Source organism: Diabrotica virgifera, chromosome 6 (genome assembly GCF_917563875.1).
Source record: "Diabrotica virgifera virgifera chromosome 6, PGI_DIABVI_V3a".
NCBI classification, from domain to species: domain Eukaryota; kingdom Metazoa; phylum Arthropoda; class Insecta; order Coleoptera; family Chrysomelidae; genus Diabrotica; species Diabrotica virgifera.
In genome coordinates, this window is record NC_065448.1 from 16,011,203 (window position 1) to 16,028,861 (window position 17,659).

At 34.6% G+C, this 17,659-nt stretch overlaps 2 protein-coding genes across 4 annotated transcripts in view; both read right to left on the reverse strand.

Annotated features, from left to right (window-relative positions):
* Nucleotides 1–17,659, reverse strand: part of LOC114325370 (potassium/sodium hyperpolarization-activated cyclic nucleotide-gated channel 2) — a 571,529-nt gene that overhangs the window by 466,558 nt on the left and 87,312 nt on the right. The gene's annotated exons all lie outside the window — the stretch shown is intronic.
* Nucleotides 1,738–6,309, reverse strand: LOC114325366 (uncharacterized). 2 transcript variants are annotated; one of them, XM_028273422.2, is made up of 4 exons: nt 6,063–6,303; nt 3,587–3,832; nt 3,098–3,235; nt 1,738–2,112 (listed from the first exon to the last, which is right to left on the reverse strand). In XM_028273422.2, exons 1-4 carry the CDS (start codon nt 6,121–6,123, stop codon nt 1,766–1,768), a joined length of 792 nt encoding a protein of 263 aa, XP_028129223.1. In that variant the 5' UTR covers nt 6,124–6,303; the 3' UTR covers nt 1,738–1,765. The 2 variants fall into 2 exon arrangements, with proteins under 2 accessions (XP_028129223.1, XP_028129224.1); XM_028273423.1 differs by lacking the exon at nt 3,098–3,235 and having other exon boundaries at nt 6,063–6,309.

Genomic DNA, 17,659 nt, shown 5'->3' on the forward strand with positions numbered 1-17,659 from the left:
GGAACGAGCTCAAAATTTTTAGTTTGCGGAATATGAAAGCTCATAAATAGCTCATAAATCAGGGCTATTTGTTTTTAAATTTTTGCAAGTGGGGGGGCCAGCTCAACACGGGTAATTTTTTCATGCATCACATGAATAGCCCGTCTTAGTTCTCTCTCTTTTTTTATCTTTATTGCAAAGGACCCCGCAGAAACCTTATGGGAAATGGCTCTCTGTCAAATGCTCTGAAACTTTGGGTTCTGGTAGTCCTTGATGTGTATAACCAAAGACTCAATGTAGTCTAGGGTAGTAAGGTTTTTTCCGTGACACTTCAACAGCCAGGGTACTGAAGCGTTTTTTCGATAGCTAATACCTATAAGAACAAATTGTAACTATTTTATGCGTAGGATTTGACGGCCATTTTTATTTATAAACAATTTAGTGCCAAAAACGGTATTTTTTCATTTTTTTTGCTAATTAATGGAAAACAGTAAGATTTATGGTTTTCTTAGTACAAACATCTTCGAGAGAATGGAAAAAGCTTTAAAAAATGGGTTGGTGATGGAAAAGTGTAAATTAAGGGTTGTATGTATTTTTTAATCCTACATCATACAAAATTAATATAGATAATTTTGTCCACAAAAATAAAAAAAATGTCAGGGGGGCAACCGCCCTTATAACTTATGGATATGAAAAATAGATTAAAACCTATTCTCACTCCCATATTGTAAAATTTCATAAAAATCGGCCAAGCCGTTTCGGAGTAGTATGTTAACTAACACTGTTACAGGAGAATTTTATGTATATTGAAGTAACTGTGAATTAAATAATAAAAGTGGCTAACTTTGACCGTAATTAACATAGGCGAAAAGTTTTTTTTGAAAATTTGTGTAAAAATACCAGCTTTTGAAATTCCAAGGTAAATTTACTCTACAGTCAATATTAACAAAGCTCTTTAAATTGTTTTCAAGCCAAAAATGACTCTACCTTAGTAAAATGTTTTCGTAGTGACAAAAATTACTTTTTAATGATTTTCTTCAATAATTTGAAAACAAGACTATTGTTCTTTCATGTGGTTTTCACAGAATTTCTATATAATTATTATTTTCTGAACAATAACATTACAAAAAAAGCTCTTTGGGATAATCAAATTGAATAAAATTTAAACTAATTGACGAATCGTCTTATAATTTTTTGTGCAGTATATGGACTCTTTGACTCAACTTTTTGTGAAATATAAAAGTCGTAAGGTCACTTTCGCGAAAGTTATAGCAATTTTTTTAGTTTTATTTTGCAATTTTCGAAGCAACAAATGATCCGATCATTTATTAAACAACAATCCGAACAAAATTAAAAAACTGCCGTTTTAAATATTGGCTCATATATTAAAAGAAGAATACTATAAATAAGATATTTAATTATCCTATTTTTACCTGTAGCGATTTAAACGAAAAAACTGCCATTTTTGACCCTTATTTGTTAATAACTAAAATTCTCGTCCGAACTGTGACGGGCATTTTTGTATGTATAATGTATTATGTATATAGTACCCAAAAACCCATTTGCAACCTAGCTGCTCAAGTGTCCCGACAAAAACCTTATTTCCCTGGAGTAATATAGAGGTTCCCTCTTTATACTGTGATTCTACCATCGAAATGCTTCGATAGTGGCTAGATATAGTCAGGGCCGGTCTGATCCACGTGCGGTTGGACATCGTAGCAAATAGAACCAAAACTACATATTCGATACTCGCAAATATTTATTTTTTATTTATAAGAATATATATTTAAAAATAAAAGCTTTTAAATACTTTTATCTTCGCATCAATTACCCTAAAGAGCAGAGCATCCGTTATAACGTGTGTTTTAGGACTCAGCTGAGTGGAAAAGGACTCTAACTGAAAAGTTACGTGGACTGGGCATACTTCTGACATGACTCTAGAAACCTCGATCAGAAAGAAAACGCTTGCAGTTGCTTGAGATATTGGGTAACATTTGGTGGGTAGGGAAAATATGGCTTCGTATTTGTAAAAGTCACTTACGTGATTAGCAGTTTTAGATACCATCATGACTGAGTATAGCCAGTTTTCTGTAACATCGGCCGTTGAGTCAATCCATTGCACAATCTTGAATCCTTTCAAATAAAACTTGTTAGTATTTAGTAAAGATAATATTCTGTGTATATTTGACACGATAAGTTGGTGTTGAAAAATGTGGGACAGAGCTAGAAGTACAGCTATATGAAGGAGATGCAAGTGAGACTCAAAGGGTATTCACAACGATGGAAAAATACTAAATCATCTCCGATATGCCGATGACATTGTTCTTATAATAGAGGACTTAGGAGAAGCCGGAGTTATGCTACAACAACTACAGCAAGTAACACAGACACTAGGTTTAAAGTTTAACAAAAATAATAACGAATCTAGTCACCAAATATTAGTTAATATAAATCGAGATAATTATCATAGAAGTTTTGTACTTAGAAGAGTAAGTGTAGGTTGGACTTCATTCAGAAAAATGAGGGGTCTGTTTAAAACAAATATCCCAATCCAGTTAAAAAGAAAAGCTTTCAACCGGTGAGTTCTACCAGTCATCAGATACGAAGCAGAATCCTTATCTCTCACAAAAACAGCCATTGAAAAATTGAGGATGCAATTTAAAATGTAAAAAGATCAAAATGGAAAGAAACGAGGAAGTTCATAGACGAATCAGAGAGGAAGACATTATCGACCGTATTACAAGGTAATAATGGAGACGGGCGGAATATGTTGCAGGAACGAAAGGTGACAGGTGAACAAAAATAATTGCTTGTGTGGAGACTATGGGTAAAAAGGCGAAACCGAAGAAGACCCCAATGGTGACCAATTGAATATCAGAGGCACAAAACAGAAAAAGATAGAAATATCTGGAGGAGGCCTATGTTGAACAGTAGAACAATCAGCACTGATTGATAATGATGATGATATATTAACACAGCTCACAGTATCTAAAAGTATCGGTGAAGGATGACGTATACATATAATATGCAGTGTCTTTACAGCAAACATAAGAGAAAAGAAAAATTAAATATAATATTGATAGTCTTAATCGGAAGTTATATCATTGATTCTACTGACCTATCCTTTTTTCGCCGAATTCTTTTATTGTTGGCCAGACAAAAGGTTTCTGGGACACCGAAAATTTTTTTGGGCCGAATATTACATCTCTTTTTTGAGTTAATCGAATATGTTCTGCAGCTCCATCGAGTATGTCGTCTAGAAATGCTTACGATTAACAAAAAAGGACAAGAAATATTTCGTTTTCAGGGTTTATGTACCAAAGTTTAAAATTTTTCTTGCTGGATTTTTTTGCAACACGGAAAACATTGTCAAAAAAAAACAACAAATATTGTAACCCAATGTATCCTAATAATTAAAGCTTGGATTATAGGATATCAGGAAATTTGTGGATGGACACCCGCTTTTTTCTTTATGGTCCTTTGAGCCGGATATTATAAGAATGTCAGGGAGATATTATGGCCTTTGACAACATAAGGTATTCGAACATCTGGCAAGTTACAGATGTAGCGGTAATACTAGCAGCATAATAATAATTTTAAAATTTACCTATAAATATCTTGCTAAAATTCTCATAGCTATCATACAAATCACACTTCTGTTCCTTTTGCAGTTTTGAATAATATTCACTTCTAACTATCGTAGTACCATAGCCGCTGATCGGACAAGTACCAAAATCATCAACCTCTGCAGATCGAGTACTACTGGGAACTTCAGTGGGTATTGCCATTTTCGGTTCAGGTTGGAATATCGAAGCATGTCGTGTAGCATCCGGCATTATACTGAAGTCTAAACCTAAATACAAATTTGTGCTATAAATATTCAGCTTTTGACAATATAGTAATGCCACAAAACCGTTGAATATAGTAGAAAGAAGATCGATAGAATGTTCAAATATTAGAAAATCGTTTTAAAATTAATAACAATAAAACAGACCCACGAAAGATGATGAAAAAAATGGGAAACTTAGAAGTGGAGTTAGAAAAGGGAAGGACGAAGTGGAAACGTTGCAATGAAAAAGACATATTGGAAGACCGAAAAAAAAAGGATGGGAGGACGAAGTAGATGAGGATGCCATAGACCTTCTAAAAACGCCTTCTTGGAAAAGAACAGCAATAAATCGATATGATTGGAGAAGCTTAAATAAGGTGATCAACTGGATTGTAAGAACTATAAAGGCATTACTTTGCTAGCGTTTGCATATAAAATCTTCGGCAATGTATTGTTTGAAAGACTTAACATTTTACAAAGGATATTGTAGGTCAATACCAATGCGGATTTACTGCTGGAAAGTCAACTATACATCAAATTCAAGCATATAAGCAGATTCTAGAAAAGTCACTAGAATATAACATAGACACTCACCATCTCTTCGTCGACTTCAAAGCAGCCTATGACAGTGTTAAAAGAAGCGCATTATATAATGCAATGATAGACTTTGGGATCCCACCTAAGTTAGTTAAGTTGATCCAACTAACAATTCAAAACGTAAGCTCGTGCGTTAGAATTCAAGGAGAAAACTCTACGTTCTTTGATGTTAATAATGGTTTAAGACAGGGAGACGCGCTGGCGTGTCTCCTCTTTAATATTGCCTTAGAAAAGGCAGTCAGAAAATTAAATATTAGAATGAATGGAACTGTTTTTAATAGATCGACGCAAATTCTCGCATTCGCTGACGATATAGTTAAAGTGGACAGAAGTTTGAGAGACATGGTGCAGTGTTTTGCAAGGCTTGCGGACGCGGCAAGTGAATTAGGACTTGTGATAAACGAGGAAAAAAACCAAATATATGTTGGTTTCTAAAACTCCCGAAATATCCAACAGAGAATTCAAATTAACAATCACACCTTTGAGCAAGTCAAGGAATTCACATATCTTGGATCGCTAGTAAACTTAATAAACACGACAAGCGATGAAATAAAAAGACGCATTGCAATAGCAAACAGAACTCTTCACGGTCTCCATAAACATTTAAAAAATAAAAATATAAAACGTGCAGTAAAGCTCAATATATACAAGACCTTAATAAGACCAGTTTTAATATATGGAGCTGAAACGTGGACCCTATCTCAAAGTGATGAAAGACTTATTGGTATTTTTGATATTGTGAAATTCGTTAAAGTGCAGAGACTTAGATGGGCCGGACACATTGCTAGGATGTCAGACCACGAATACGCTAAGAGATTAACATTTTCAAAACCAGGGGGCACAAAAAGTAGAGGACGACCACGGAGAAGATGGATTGATGATGTGGAAGAAGATTCTAGGGGTCAGAAGATGGATGGAAGTAGCCAGGAATCGACAGGAGTGGCGACTTCTTTGTGAGCAGGCCAAGATCCACAACGGATTGTCGAGCCACTTATGGTGATGATGATGATGACGTCAGCTTGCTGAAGGAGGCCAAGGTCCGGTTTGGGCTGTAGTGCCATTGGATGGATGGAAATGAAAACGTATTAAAGAAGTCTTCGAGGTTACACCTATGAGGACAGTGCTTGCATTTAAGAATATGGTTCATGTTATGTTTTTGTCCTCAGTCACAGTTTACGTCATCGTGGTCTATTTTTCCTTATTTTGCCAAGTTTTTGTCCAGACCTCAAAGCGACTGGAGCTTTGAAAGCTCAATGATAAGGATCAGCAAGCTGAGCCTGGAATCGTTGTAGGAGCGGAATGGATGTAATGAAAGTCCGACACCAAATATACAGAGTTTATTCTTTGCACCTGGCTTGGGAGAGTAATATACGTGAATAATGTTACCTCTCACACTAATTTATTGGTAATAATTTTACAATGAATCTACATGTTGACTGTATGAATAAAGGCTGAATAATGCGTAATGAACCATGAATGTACAAAAATGAGGATGATTTTTTGACCAATACCTGTGCAAAACTTAATTAAAGAAGCAAACACATTGAGGAAGAAATGCAACGAAGAAAGTACTAAATCATTCAAGTTGTTGATATTATCACAAAAATACTGATTTAAGTTTTTGTTGTCTTAGGATTTTAATATAATTAACACAAACCTTTAATAGTTATTAGATTTTTTACTGTCGATACAGAATTGCCTGACGTTCTATCAGACATAACTAAATAAGCGATAAACAATTTTCTTTGGATTAACTAGCTGTTAGGTATAAATAAATATTTTTTAATTAAAATAAAAAAATATTGACGTTTTGTAAACTTGTGACAAGATGTTGTTTATAAACTGATAATAATAACGAATATTGACAGTGTTTCTGTCACTTGTGTAGTAGTGTAGGAAACAAAGGTTGAACCTTGCAAAATGGACACAAGTCCGGTTTTATTTTTTTTTCTAGTATATCAAGGGGTGCTTATTATAAGACTAACTTTTTCTGAAAAAATTTCGCCCCGGAACCCTCCATTTTCACCCCTATAAAGGGGGTAATTTGTGGTTTTTGCGGAACGTAGCCATTCCTGTACCATTTACAAAAAATTTCTTTTATAGAAATATGATAAAGACTATATTTTCTACGATTTATTTCCCAAAAGCTTTTAAAAAAGATGTTTTTAAAAAAAATATATTTTTCCTTAACTGTAACAGAAATTAAGAAGAAATCCTGCGAAAATTATTCACAAATAATTGATTGATTTTTTGGTATAGGTTTCACTTAAGGGTAATAGCCCTTTTTTTAATTACAGGGTGTTACATTTTAAAAAACCCCTTTTTATACCATCTGAACCGTTTACGCTAGAGTAAAAAAAACTTTCAACGAAAACCCATGTACTGGTGCTATTTACAAATTTGTATAATGCACCCCCATTTTTTTTCCCGAAACCACCCCAAAAAAAAGAAGAATTAATAAATAAAGTGATTTTCTTGGAATCCTTCACATACAATGCCGTTTATTAATATGCTTCATATATCACTTTGTGCACGTTATTATTACCCACGCATGGACACCAAAAGCGATTTCCTAGTGCAACCCCTGTAACCAAAAAAAATAAATAAAATGGGGGGTTGAAATTTTTTTTTGTTTTTTGCTTTTTGATCCATATGGGCATATGCTTTATCAATAGTGCTTTTCAAAAATATATATGGTTGTTGCAACATCCCTGCGGAAACCACCCCTATCCTTGAAAATATACTGCAGAAACTACCCCTAGCCCTTGGCGAGCATGTTTTTACGATTCTCTCATTACATATGCATTCTTTTTAAACAAAACTTATACAAGGTTAAAGACCACTATTTACTCTAAAAATTAGGTCCTACTCATTTTTTTCGTATAAGCAACCGTTACGGCACAATGGCGCCGTAAACCTCATATATGCTTTGGCGGGCTCCAGTTTTTGATTTTTATTTTGTCATCTCTTCGTTTTATTGATAAAGTACTTATGTAAAATAAAACAACACAGTGTAACCTACAAATTATGGCCTATGCACATTTTACTTACATTCTTTGCGCCCCAAAGCTACAGTGGCGGCCCAAAATCAATTTTTGCATATTTTCGCCACCTACACGCATTTTATTGCATTAATGCTACTTTAATAGCACAATATTCACCCTTAAGTGGTCACTAAGTAGTGGCGGATCCAGGGAGGGGTGATGGGGGCGATCACCCCCCTCTTAAACCAAGTGATATTATATTTAAAGATTATAAAAATATTGATTTATTTTTATAAAAATTTAGCCAATTGGCACCATCCCTCGGGTCAAAGGCGCTCAGTATATACACCATTGACCTCAAGCGTTAATCAAGCCTATTCTGTAACTCATTTCGATGATAGAAATCAGTAAAATCGAATAGAAGTGGCTAAGTCGAATAGAAATAGTCCAAATCCGCATTCCATAACTACTTCGGAATCTCTACAATCGTAATAGTGAACAGAAATCACTTCGACAGCATTTACCCTGTCGAGATGAGGGTAGATTTAGATTTAATTTAGACATGTTGTAGGACCTAACCTTATTTATTTGCTATGTGACATCTGAATGTTTGCCGCTCGCAGTGTTACCATACTGTTTTCGCTTTTATTTCTTGTACAATTTTAATCAATGGTATAATGTACGAGAATAGCATACAATAGACTTCTTATGCGTTGATTGATAAATATATAATATATATTTGTATATTATACCAGTATACCTACTTGTATATGTATCAGTCAACGCTCATAGTCTCAACAAATTATAGAAAAGATGCCATTTTTGGGAAAAGTTGTTTAGCAGTTATTTCAGCTGGAGTCGTATCTTAAAGATTGCATATTATTAGTAATATCAATTTTAAATAATTTATTAATAATTATGAATTAATAACATCAACTTAAATATCTTTGATTTAAAACGCCCGGTTTCATAATCAACTTAAAGTGAACATTAACTAAAGTTCACTTTAAAGTTGACATTTACCCGTATGAATTGCATTGATAAAGGTACCAACTTAAAATTTAAAGTTCACTTTAACTGATTATAAAACCAAGCGTTAAAAGCATTTATACTTCTTATATTCACTTTCACTTATCTTTTTATTTATCAGTTTATCTTTTTTTTATATCAATTTTAATTAACTCTAATTTAAAACCATTTATCCTCTTTTGAGCTTTTTGCATCCAGTATTTACACTAATATTTTATTTACTTTTCAAAACTTAAGGATAGTATGAAAAAAGTATGAAAACGTTGAGGAGATGGCAACGGTGTCATATTTCGAGTAACAACCAGGTCACAGAACACTGGTTAATGCGCGGTTGCCGCCTCCTCAGAACCGCGTGAAATAGAAGTCAGAGATTTCGATTACGATATGAGTTACAGAATACCAATCCAAACACAAAAATGACGCGATAGATATCAAACATTCCGATTTTGGGTAATTACGATTCGACTTTATAGGGCTGATTATCCTTATAATACCCTTGGTACCTTAATAACTATAACAGTACATACCTGACTGATATTTTATTCTATTAATTCAGCCAACTTACCTGGAAAAAAAGAAAATAATTGTATTTCTGGTAAAATAGTACATAAAAATAAAATATAGAGGGAAAAAGAGAAAATCTTAAAAAACAACTATTACGGATTAAGTAGGCATAGACTTGAGTACACCTATTGAATCCTGAGCAAACGGAGTTTCGACCAAAAAGCGAATTTGTCAATTTGGTTCCATAATATCTTTATTCATGGTACCACTTGAGTAAATTATAGAGAAATGTAATTAGAGAAGCCGATCCCACATAGGAACCAAAGGTAAAAATATTTAAAAAGGGTTCAAGGCAGGTTTTGTTTATATTCGATTCAGAGTTGGACTACCATTTCCATATAGCAACTATTTCAGCATCCTTATGCATCATCAGTGAAGATTATGCAGTCACAACTCTGAAGGGAATATAAACATTCTGCCTCTTTTAAGGCAAAACATCGCGATGCAATAAACCCACCTTTTGAGACGCAAATCAGCGACATCTCTCGTATTACGAGGAAAACAACGAAAAGCCCCAGATACAAAGTTTACCACTTTTTAAACAATTAGAATAATTGAAATAAAAATACAATAAACAATATTTTAAATCTAAGACTTTTCGTTAATAAACTGCTTTCTGGCTGCATCCCATATCTCCGGATTTTACAATATATAATCACGTAGAGACGACGAAAATAGGAGAAAGCAAATAGAGGACACTTAGGCCACGCATTTACCTTCTCTTCGTCTAGGAAAAGGACCGAAAGACAGTTTCTAAATACTCAAAAACTGAGTAAAATGAAAAAGATTAAAAAGGGTTCAAGGCAGGTTTTGTTTATATTCGATTCAGAGTTGGACTACCATTTCCATATAGCAACTATTTCAGCATCCTTATGCATCATCAGTGAAGATTATGCAGTCACAACTCTGAAGGGAATATAAACATTCTGCCTCTTTTAAGGCAAAACATCGCGATGCAATAAACCCACCTTTTGAGACGCAAATCAGCGACATCTCTCGTATTACGAGGAAAACAACGAAAAGCCCCAGATACAAAGTTTACCACTTTTTAAACAATTAGAATAATTGAAATAAAAATACAATAAACAATATTTTAAATCTAAGACTTTTCGTTAATAAACTGCTTTCTGGCTGCATCCCATATCTCCGGATTTTACAATATATAATCACGTAGAGACGACGAAAATAGGAGAAAGCAAATAGAGGACACTTAGGCCACGCATTTACCTTCTCTTCGTCTAGGAAAAGGACCGAAAGACAGTTTCTAAATACTCAAAAACTGAGTAAAATGAAAAAGATTAAAAAGGGTTTAAGGCAGGTTTTGTTTATATTCGATTCAGAGTTGGACTACCATTTCCATATAGCAACTATTTCAGCATCCTTATGCATCATCAGTGAAGATTATGCAGTCACAACTCTGAAGGGAATATAAACATTCTGCCTCTTTTAAGGCAAAACATCGCGATGCAATAAACCCACCTTTTGAGACGCAAATCAGCGACATCTCTCGTATTACGAGGAAAACAACGAAAAGCCCCAGATACAAAGTTTACCACTTTTTAAACAATTAGAATAATTGAAATAAAAATACAATAAACAATATTTTAAATCTAAGACTTTTCGTTAATAAACTGCTTTCTGGCTGCATCCCATATCTCCGGATTTTACAATATATAATCACGTAGAGACGACGAAAATAGGAGAAAGCAAATAGAGGACACTTAGGCCACGCATTTACCTTCTCTTCGTCTAGGAAAAGGACCGAAAGACAGTTTCTAAATACTCAAAAACTGAGTAAAATGAAAAAGATTAAAAAGGGTTCAAGGCAGGTTTTGTTTATATTCGATTCAGAGTTGGACTACCATTTCCATATAGCAACTATTTCAGCATCCTTATGCATCATCAGTGAAGATTATGCAGTCACAACTCTGAAGGGAATATAAACATTCTGCCTCTTTTAAGGCAAAACATCGCGATGCAATAAACCCACCTTTTGAGACGCAAATCAGCGACATCTCTCGTATTACGAGGAAAACAACGAAAAGCCCCAGATACAAAGTTTACCACTTTTTAAACAATTAGAATAATTGAAATAAAAATACAATAAACAATATTTTAAATCTAAGACTTTTCGTTAATAAACTGCTTTCTGGCTGCATCCCATATCTCCGGATTTTACAATATATAATCACGTAGAGACGACGAAAATAGGAGAAAGCAAATAGAGGACACTTAGGCCACGCATTTACCTTCTCTTCGTCTAGGAAAAGGACCGAAAGACAGTTTCTAAATACTCAAAAACTGAGTAAAATGAAAAAGATTAAAAAGGGTTCAAGGCAGGTTTTGTTTATATTCGATTCAGAGTTGGACTACCATTTCCATATAGCAACTATTTCAGCATCCTTATGCATCATCAGTGAAGATTATGCAGTCACAACTCTGAAGGGAATATAAACATTCTGCCTCTTTTAAGGCAAAACATCGCGATGCAATAAACCCACCTTTTGAGACGCAAATCAGCGACATCTCTCGTATTACGAGGAAAACAACGAAAAGCCCCAGATACAAAGTTTACCACTTTTTAAACAATTAGAATAATTGAAATAAAAATACAATAAACAATATTTTAAATCTAAGACTTTTCGTTAATAAACTGCTTTCTGGCTGCATCCCATATCTCCGGATTTTACAATATATAATCACGTAGAGACGACGAAAATAGGAGAAAGCAAATAGAGGACACTTAGGCCACGCATTTACCTTCTCTTCGTCTAGGAAAAGGACCGAAAGACAGTTTCTAAATACTCAAAAACTGAGTAAAATGAAAAAGATTAAAAAGGGTTCAAGGCAGGTTTTGTTTATATTCGATTCAGAGTTGGACTACCATTTCCATATAGCAACTATTTCAGCATCCTTATGCATCATCAGTGAAGATTATGCAGTCACAACTCTGAAGGGAATATAAACATTCTGCCTCTTTTAAGGCAAAACATCGCGATGCAATAAACCCACCTTTTGAGACGCAAATCAGCGACATCTCTCGTATTACGAGGAAAACAACGAAAAGCCCCAGATACAAAGTTTACCACTTTTTAAACAATTAGAATAATTGAAATAAAAATACAATAAACAATATTTTAAATATTTATTGATTTTGAATATTTATTCAAAGACTATTTTTACAAAAAAAATGACTGGTTTAAAGTCTAATACAGTCGGAAAAATGAAAGAATACCCATGGACGATCACATCAATCACTTATTTTGTATTTGCTGTCTTTTTCTATAGCAAACGTTTAATATTTATAGAAACAGAGAGCAAATACAAAATATGTGATTGATGTGATCGTTCACGGGTATTCTTTCATTTTTCCGACTGTAGCTCTGATTGAAGTCTTTTATTTGTTACAAAGCCCTATCCTTTTATGTCGAGTTTCATGTCCAAACCACAATAGGAACGACTTCTCTAGCATATTGTTCCAAACCCTGTTTCTGAATGGCTCAGACCTTCTAGTTGTTTTATGGCTCTGGTGACGATTGCAGGTCAGTACCAACTTAATACGTTCCTTGTTCCTAATAAAATATCCTTTGTCCGTAGCTTTCGGAGGACCATGTCTCACTTCCTCGTCGAGCCTTATCCTGCCTTCCACTGGGTTGGTTATTAAGATAGGACGTCTGAAGTGGGTAGGGCATTAATGTTGATGGAACAAAATAGCCCAGCTAGAAATACGCTCTTTGATAAACCAACTGGTCAGAGAAAACATGCTTGATGAAGGAAAGTGATGAGCAATGACGAAAGAAATTCCTCAAGAATTTCCTCGTCATGCATTCTGTCTTTACATCCCATATGGGAATATAAAGACCAGTGCCGGATTAACCTAACTTCGGGCCCTGGGCGCTGGATATTTAGGGGCCCCCTTCATTGCTATTCGTTATCAGTTTTTAACAAGAAAACACATGCATTATCTATAAATGTTTATTGTAAAATCTGTACAATACATTTTGAAAAGCAAAGAATAGCAAAAAATATTCCAAAAAATCATTTAAAAATATATAAAAAAAGAAAGTTCCACAAAACAGCACATGACAAACAAACAAACATATTCTAAAAAATACATAAGATAAAAATTAGATCACTTTTTTTCATGACTTGAGATTATCCAACTGCTATATAATACTATCAACGTTCAGTTGCTCCAGTCCGTCATTTTCTATACTACCATAATGATAATGCGTCTAGGTTTTCTTGACCCAAATTTGACCTTAAATATATCTTTATTCTTTTTAGGGCCGAAAAAGACTGCTCGACTAATGCATTAGAAATTGGTATCTTAAAATAAACTTTCAATAAAGTTAAAATATAGGGAAAAATTGTTTTTACATCCTGTATGACACCAAACCAAATGATTCAAATGTTTATTTAAATTTTGACATTACGTTATAAAAATGAGCAATTTCATTATGCAAGTTCTCTTTGGTTTTATCAACATCTTTTTTATATTTCTCGCATAAAGAATCAATTGACGTCTTGACTCCTTCTTTACTTATTTAGCTCAAAAAACATCTAACAGCTGATGTAACACCTTTGTATCATTCATTTCTCTTTAAAATATCTTGAGTAATATTGTCGCATATAACATTAAATACTTCAATTCTGAATCTCTCTTGCCCCTTTAAAAATGTTTTACTTTCACCTGCTTCATTGAAAAATGTTTCTCTTTTCTTTGTTCTCTGAAGGTTAATTCTAATGGATATGTTTGAGATATCCTTGCCAAAATTTTTTTGGCTTCTAGTTCAATTTTGCTTAACTTATTTCTTACGTCTCCAACAAAGCTCAAAACAAATGCCATTAATTCTACTCCAATTGACACGTTAAGTCCACAGTTTTTAACGTTTTACTTGTTGCATTCATCATCATCATCATAAGTGGCGTTACAGCCCTTTATGAGTCAAAGCCTTCTTCAGAACAATCCTCCATTCGCCCCTGTCTCTGGCAACTCTTCTCCATGCTCTAATTCCAATAGATTTCAAATCATTTTCTATGTTTTCTTGGTACCTAAGTCTCGGTCTTCCTCTTGCTCGTTGTCCTATCAGCCCTCTTCGGTAAAAACTTTTCTGACTATGGCATCTTTCTCTCGCCTGATTACATGACCTATCCATCTAAGGCGTGTTACCTTAATTAATTGTACAATGTCAGGTTCTCCAAAATTTCTAAACAACTCAGAGTTGTAACGCCTGCGCCACAAACCGTGTTCTTTTATGCCACCATATATTCGTATTAAAATTTTTCGCTCAAAACGTTTGAGCAGTTCTTGATCATTCTGAGTAAGTGACCAAGTTTCTGAGCCATATGTTAGCATTGGTCTTATTAGTGTTTTGTAGACAGTCAATTTAATTTTGTTGCATTCACTGGTTTTAAAATTCTTGCCCAAATCAATGTCAATAGAGCTGTCTCAAAAGTATCCATTTTATTCTGCACTGACTTGGCTTCAATTTTAACTGCTAATTTTTTGTCTTTATTATTGCTTAACTGGAATTCATTGCAAATTTGGTCAGACAGCTAACTGAATCTTTTCCTTTAATCGCATTCCTCTGTAAATGTTCAGATAAGAAGATGTCAAAAGTACTGTGGCTCAGTGGTAAGAGAGCCTACCTTTGGATCGAAAGTTCAAATGGTCGTGAGCTCGAATCTCACCAGGATAGAGAATTGTTCTTTTATTATAAATTAATGAACGAAAATAGTTTCTATCCTTGTGGAATCGGTACTCACCGGAGGGACCGCAGACGTTCGGATACAATTAGCGTCTCTTTGCAAAGACAGTGACGTCGACTTTGGAAAAGTAACAAGACACTTACTCAACACACACTACACTAGGTACCTAACTGGAAAAATCCATACAGTACCATCACCATGCCAATGGGCATTAGGCCAAAAGAAAACTTAAGTAATTTCCTTTATGACGACTCGTTAAATCCTCATGGGATCAACGGAGAGCTTGTCCTTGAAAACCAAATAATTTAATGGTGACAACAACTTTTCTTAGGACCTTTACCCAATAGTAAGCTTCGCGTTCTATTTTCTCTTTCAAGCCAGCGTCTATAACTCCAATTATTGATGACATTAATTTATTGTTATTAATATACCCATACAGTTCAGATGAATTTACTTTCTTCGTGAGATTTGAGTAATCTATTTAAATGTTGCCAGTGGGTTCATCCAAAATCATCTAAACTATTTTTTTCAATACAAAATAATTTGCATCGTTAACAATAAACAGCTTTAACACTTGCGTCATATTATATCAGCCTTTCAACTCTTCTCTTTACCTTCATTGGGTTTTATTCTATAAAAGTTGCTTTCATTTAGCTCTATATAATCTTCTATAATAAGCTTTGTCTCCAGCTTCATGCATTTTTTCCAATTTTCTAAGGAATTACTTTTTGGATTAAAAGTTATCACAGTTCTTATAAAATCATCAGTCTTAAAATCAGACTATTTTGAAATCACAGGCATTTTGTCGTCGTTTTCTCTATTACGGAAAATATGTACCTAGATTATTTAGCAAACTTTATTTTTTCTTATTATTAAAAGAAACAGGTCCTTTCGGGCCCCTCCGGGGCCCGGGCCCCTGGGCGCCCGCCCCAAGCGCCCAGTGGATAAACCGGCACTGATAAAGACAGAATGATGATGATAAAGAATACTTCCTGCTATTCTTCTTCTTGCAGTACCGTTTCCTATCGGAGGTTGGCTACCATCACAGAAATCTTAAGTTTGTTGGCTGCAGCTCTGAACAACTGTATTGAACTGTACCCATACCACTTCCTTAAATTTCGCAACCAGGAAATCCTCCTACGTCCCACATTTCTCTTTCCCGAGATTTTTCCTTGGATTATGAGTCTTAACAGAGAGTACTTTTCTCCTCTCATTATGTGGCCTAGATACTCCAGTTTTTTCGTTTGTATGGTTTTTATGACTTCGCATTCCTTCCCCATCTTCAGCAAAATTGATTTTTTACTCTTTCTGTCCATGGTATTTTCCACATTCTCCTGTAACACCACATCTCGAATGCCTCAATGTTTTTGATGTTTATCTTTTTCAATGTCCAAGCTTCCATGCCGTACAGCAGAACGGAGAAAACATAGCATCTTAACATTCTCCTTCTTAAGTTTATATTTATGTCCCGGCATCATAGGAACTTTTTCATTTTGACAAACGATTGTCTCGCTATCTCAATTCGCCTCTTGATTTCTCTTGTCTGATCATTATTATCAGTGAAGCAAACCCCTAAATATTTGTAGGACGCAACTCTTTTAACTGGCTGATTATTTATGGTTAAATTCACATTGGTGTATAGCCTCTTTGTTACAATCATAAATTTAGACATTTTGATGTTCAGTTTTTGACCATACTTATTGGTAGTAGGGGAGCCCAAGCGGGGATTTTGCAGTTACTCGAGCGCGTCAGATTATCATATGAGGAGAAACGTGGTACCCTGCAGATGTACCTCTGCCATATATTGGCTCTTAACACAGGGGAGTTCGTTTAGGGGGGCCCGAAAAAAAAATCTACCCTTAAAAATACTCGAAATTGTCAGATTAAGATAAGGTAAGTTAAGTACATACATGCAAAACAGTGTATATTTAAAAAATCTGACGATTTGAGCGGGGCGTAAGGGAACTGGTGAGTCACAAAGTTTCACAAGAAAAAGGCGAATATTTCGCGAAATGAACGTCAGATCGAAAAACTAAAAACTACACGTTCAATATTTTTCAAAAATCTATCGATAGATACCAAACACGACCCCTCACAGAGAGGGATGGGGGGTAAATTTTAAAATTTAAATACAAATCCCGCGATATTTAGCAAAATAAACACCAGATCGAAAAACTGCAAAATACACTTATTTAATATTTTTGAAAAATATATCGAATGGTACCAAACGCGTTACTTTAAAATCTTAAATGGGAGCCCCCATTTTTTATTGCAGATTTGAATTCTCTGCATAAAAATAAGCAACTTTTATTCGAAACATTTTTTCGAATTATGGATAGATGGCGCTATATTCGGAAAAAACGATTAATGGAAATGGAAAATTAAATTAAAAAATGGCAAGCACCCGCTAAAATGGAAAATTTTACTTAACTTTTTTTGGTTTTAGGACCTAATAATCACAACCCAATAGGTCCCCAAAGCGCTCGAGTGACTGCACATTTAGCTTTGCTCCCCTCCCATTATGTTTTCCATCAAATACTTACTGTAAATTTGCTAGGTTATCTGTTACTATTAGCGTGTCATCAGCGTATCGTATATTGTTAATTAACTCTCCGTTAATGTTCATACCAATGTTTTGCTCTAGGAGCGCTTCCTGACATATTGTTTCGCTATATATATTGAATAGTAGTGGAGAAAGCACACAACCCTGACGTACACCTCGACGAATCTCAATTTCTTCGGTTAACTCATTATCAACCTTGATTTTTGCTGTTTGTCCCCAGTATAACCTGGATATGGTGTTAATGTCGCGACTGTCAATGTTTTTGCTTCTTAGTATTTCATACAGCTTTTGATGTATGACTTTATCGAAGGCCTTCTCAAAATCTATGAAACCTACGTAGAGGTCTTGGTTTACATCCAAACATCTTTGCATTAATACACTCAGACCAAACAAAGCTTCCCG

Bases quoted from the DNA above. Each gene is read 5' to 3' on its own strand.
- LOC114325366 (XM_028273422.2), bottom strand. From the start codon at position 6,123: ATGTCTGATAGAACGTCAGGCAATTCTGTATCGACAGTAAAAAATCTA. The intron at 3,236-3,586 runs GTAAATTTTAAA...AAGCATTTCTAG, and splicing joins TTTTAGCAAGATATTTATAG to ACGACATACTCGATGGAGCT. The intron at 2,113-3,097 runs GTCAGTAGAATC...TTTATTTGAAAG, and splicing joins ATTCGGCGAAAAAAGGATAG to GATTCAAGATTGTGCAATGG.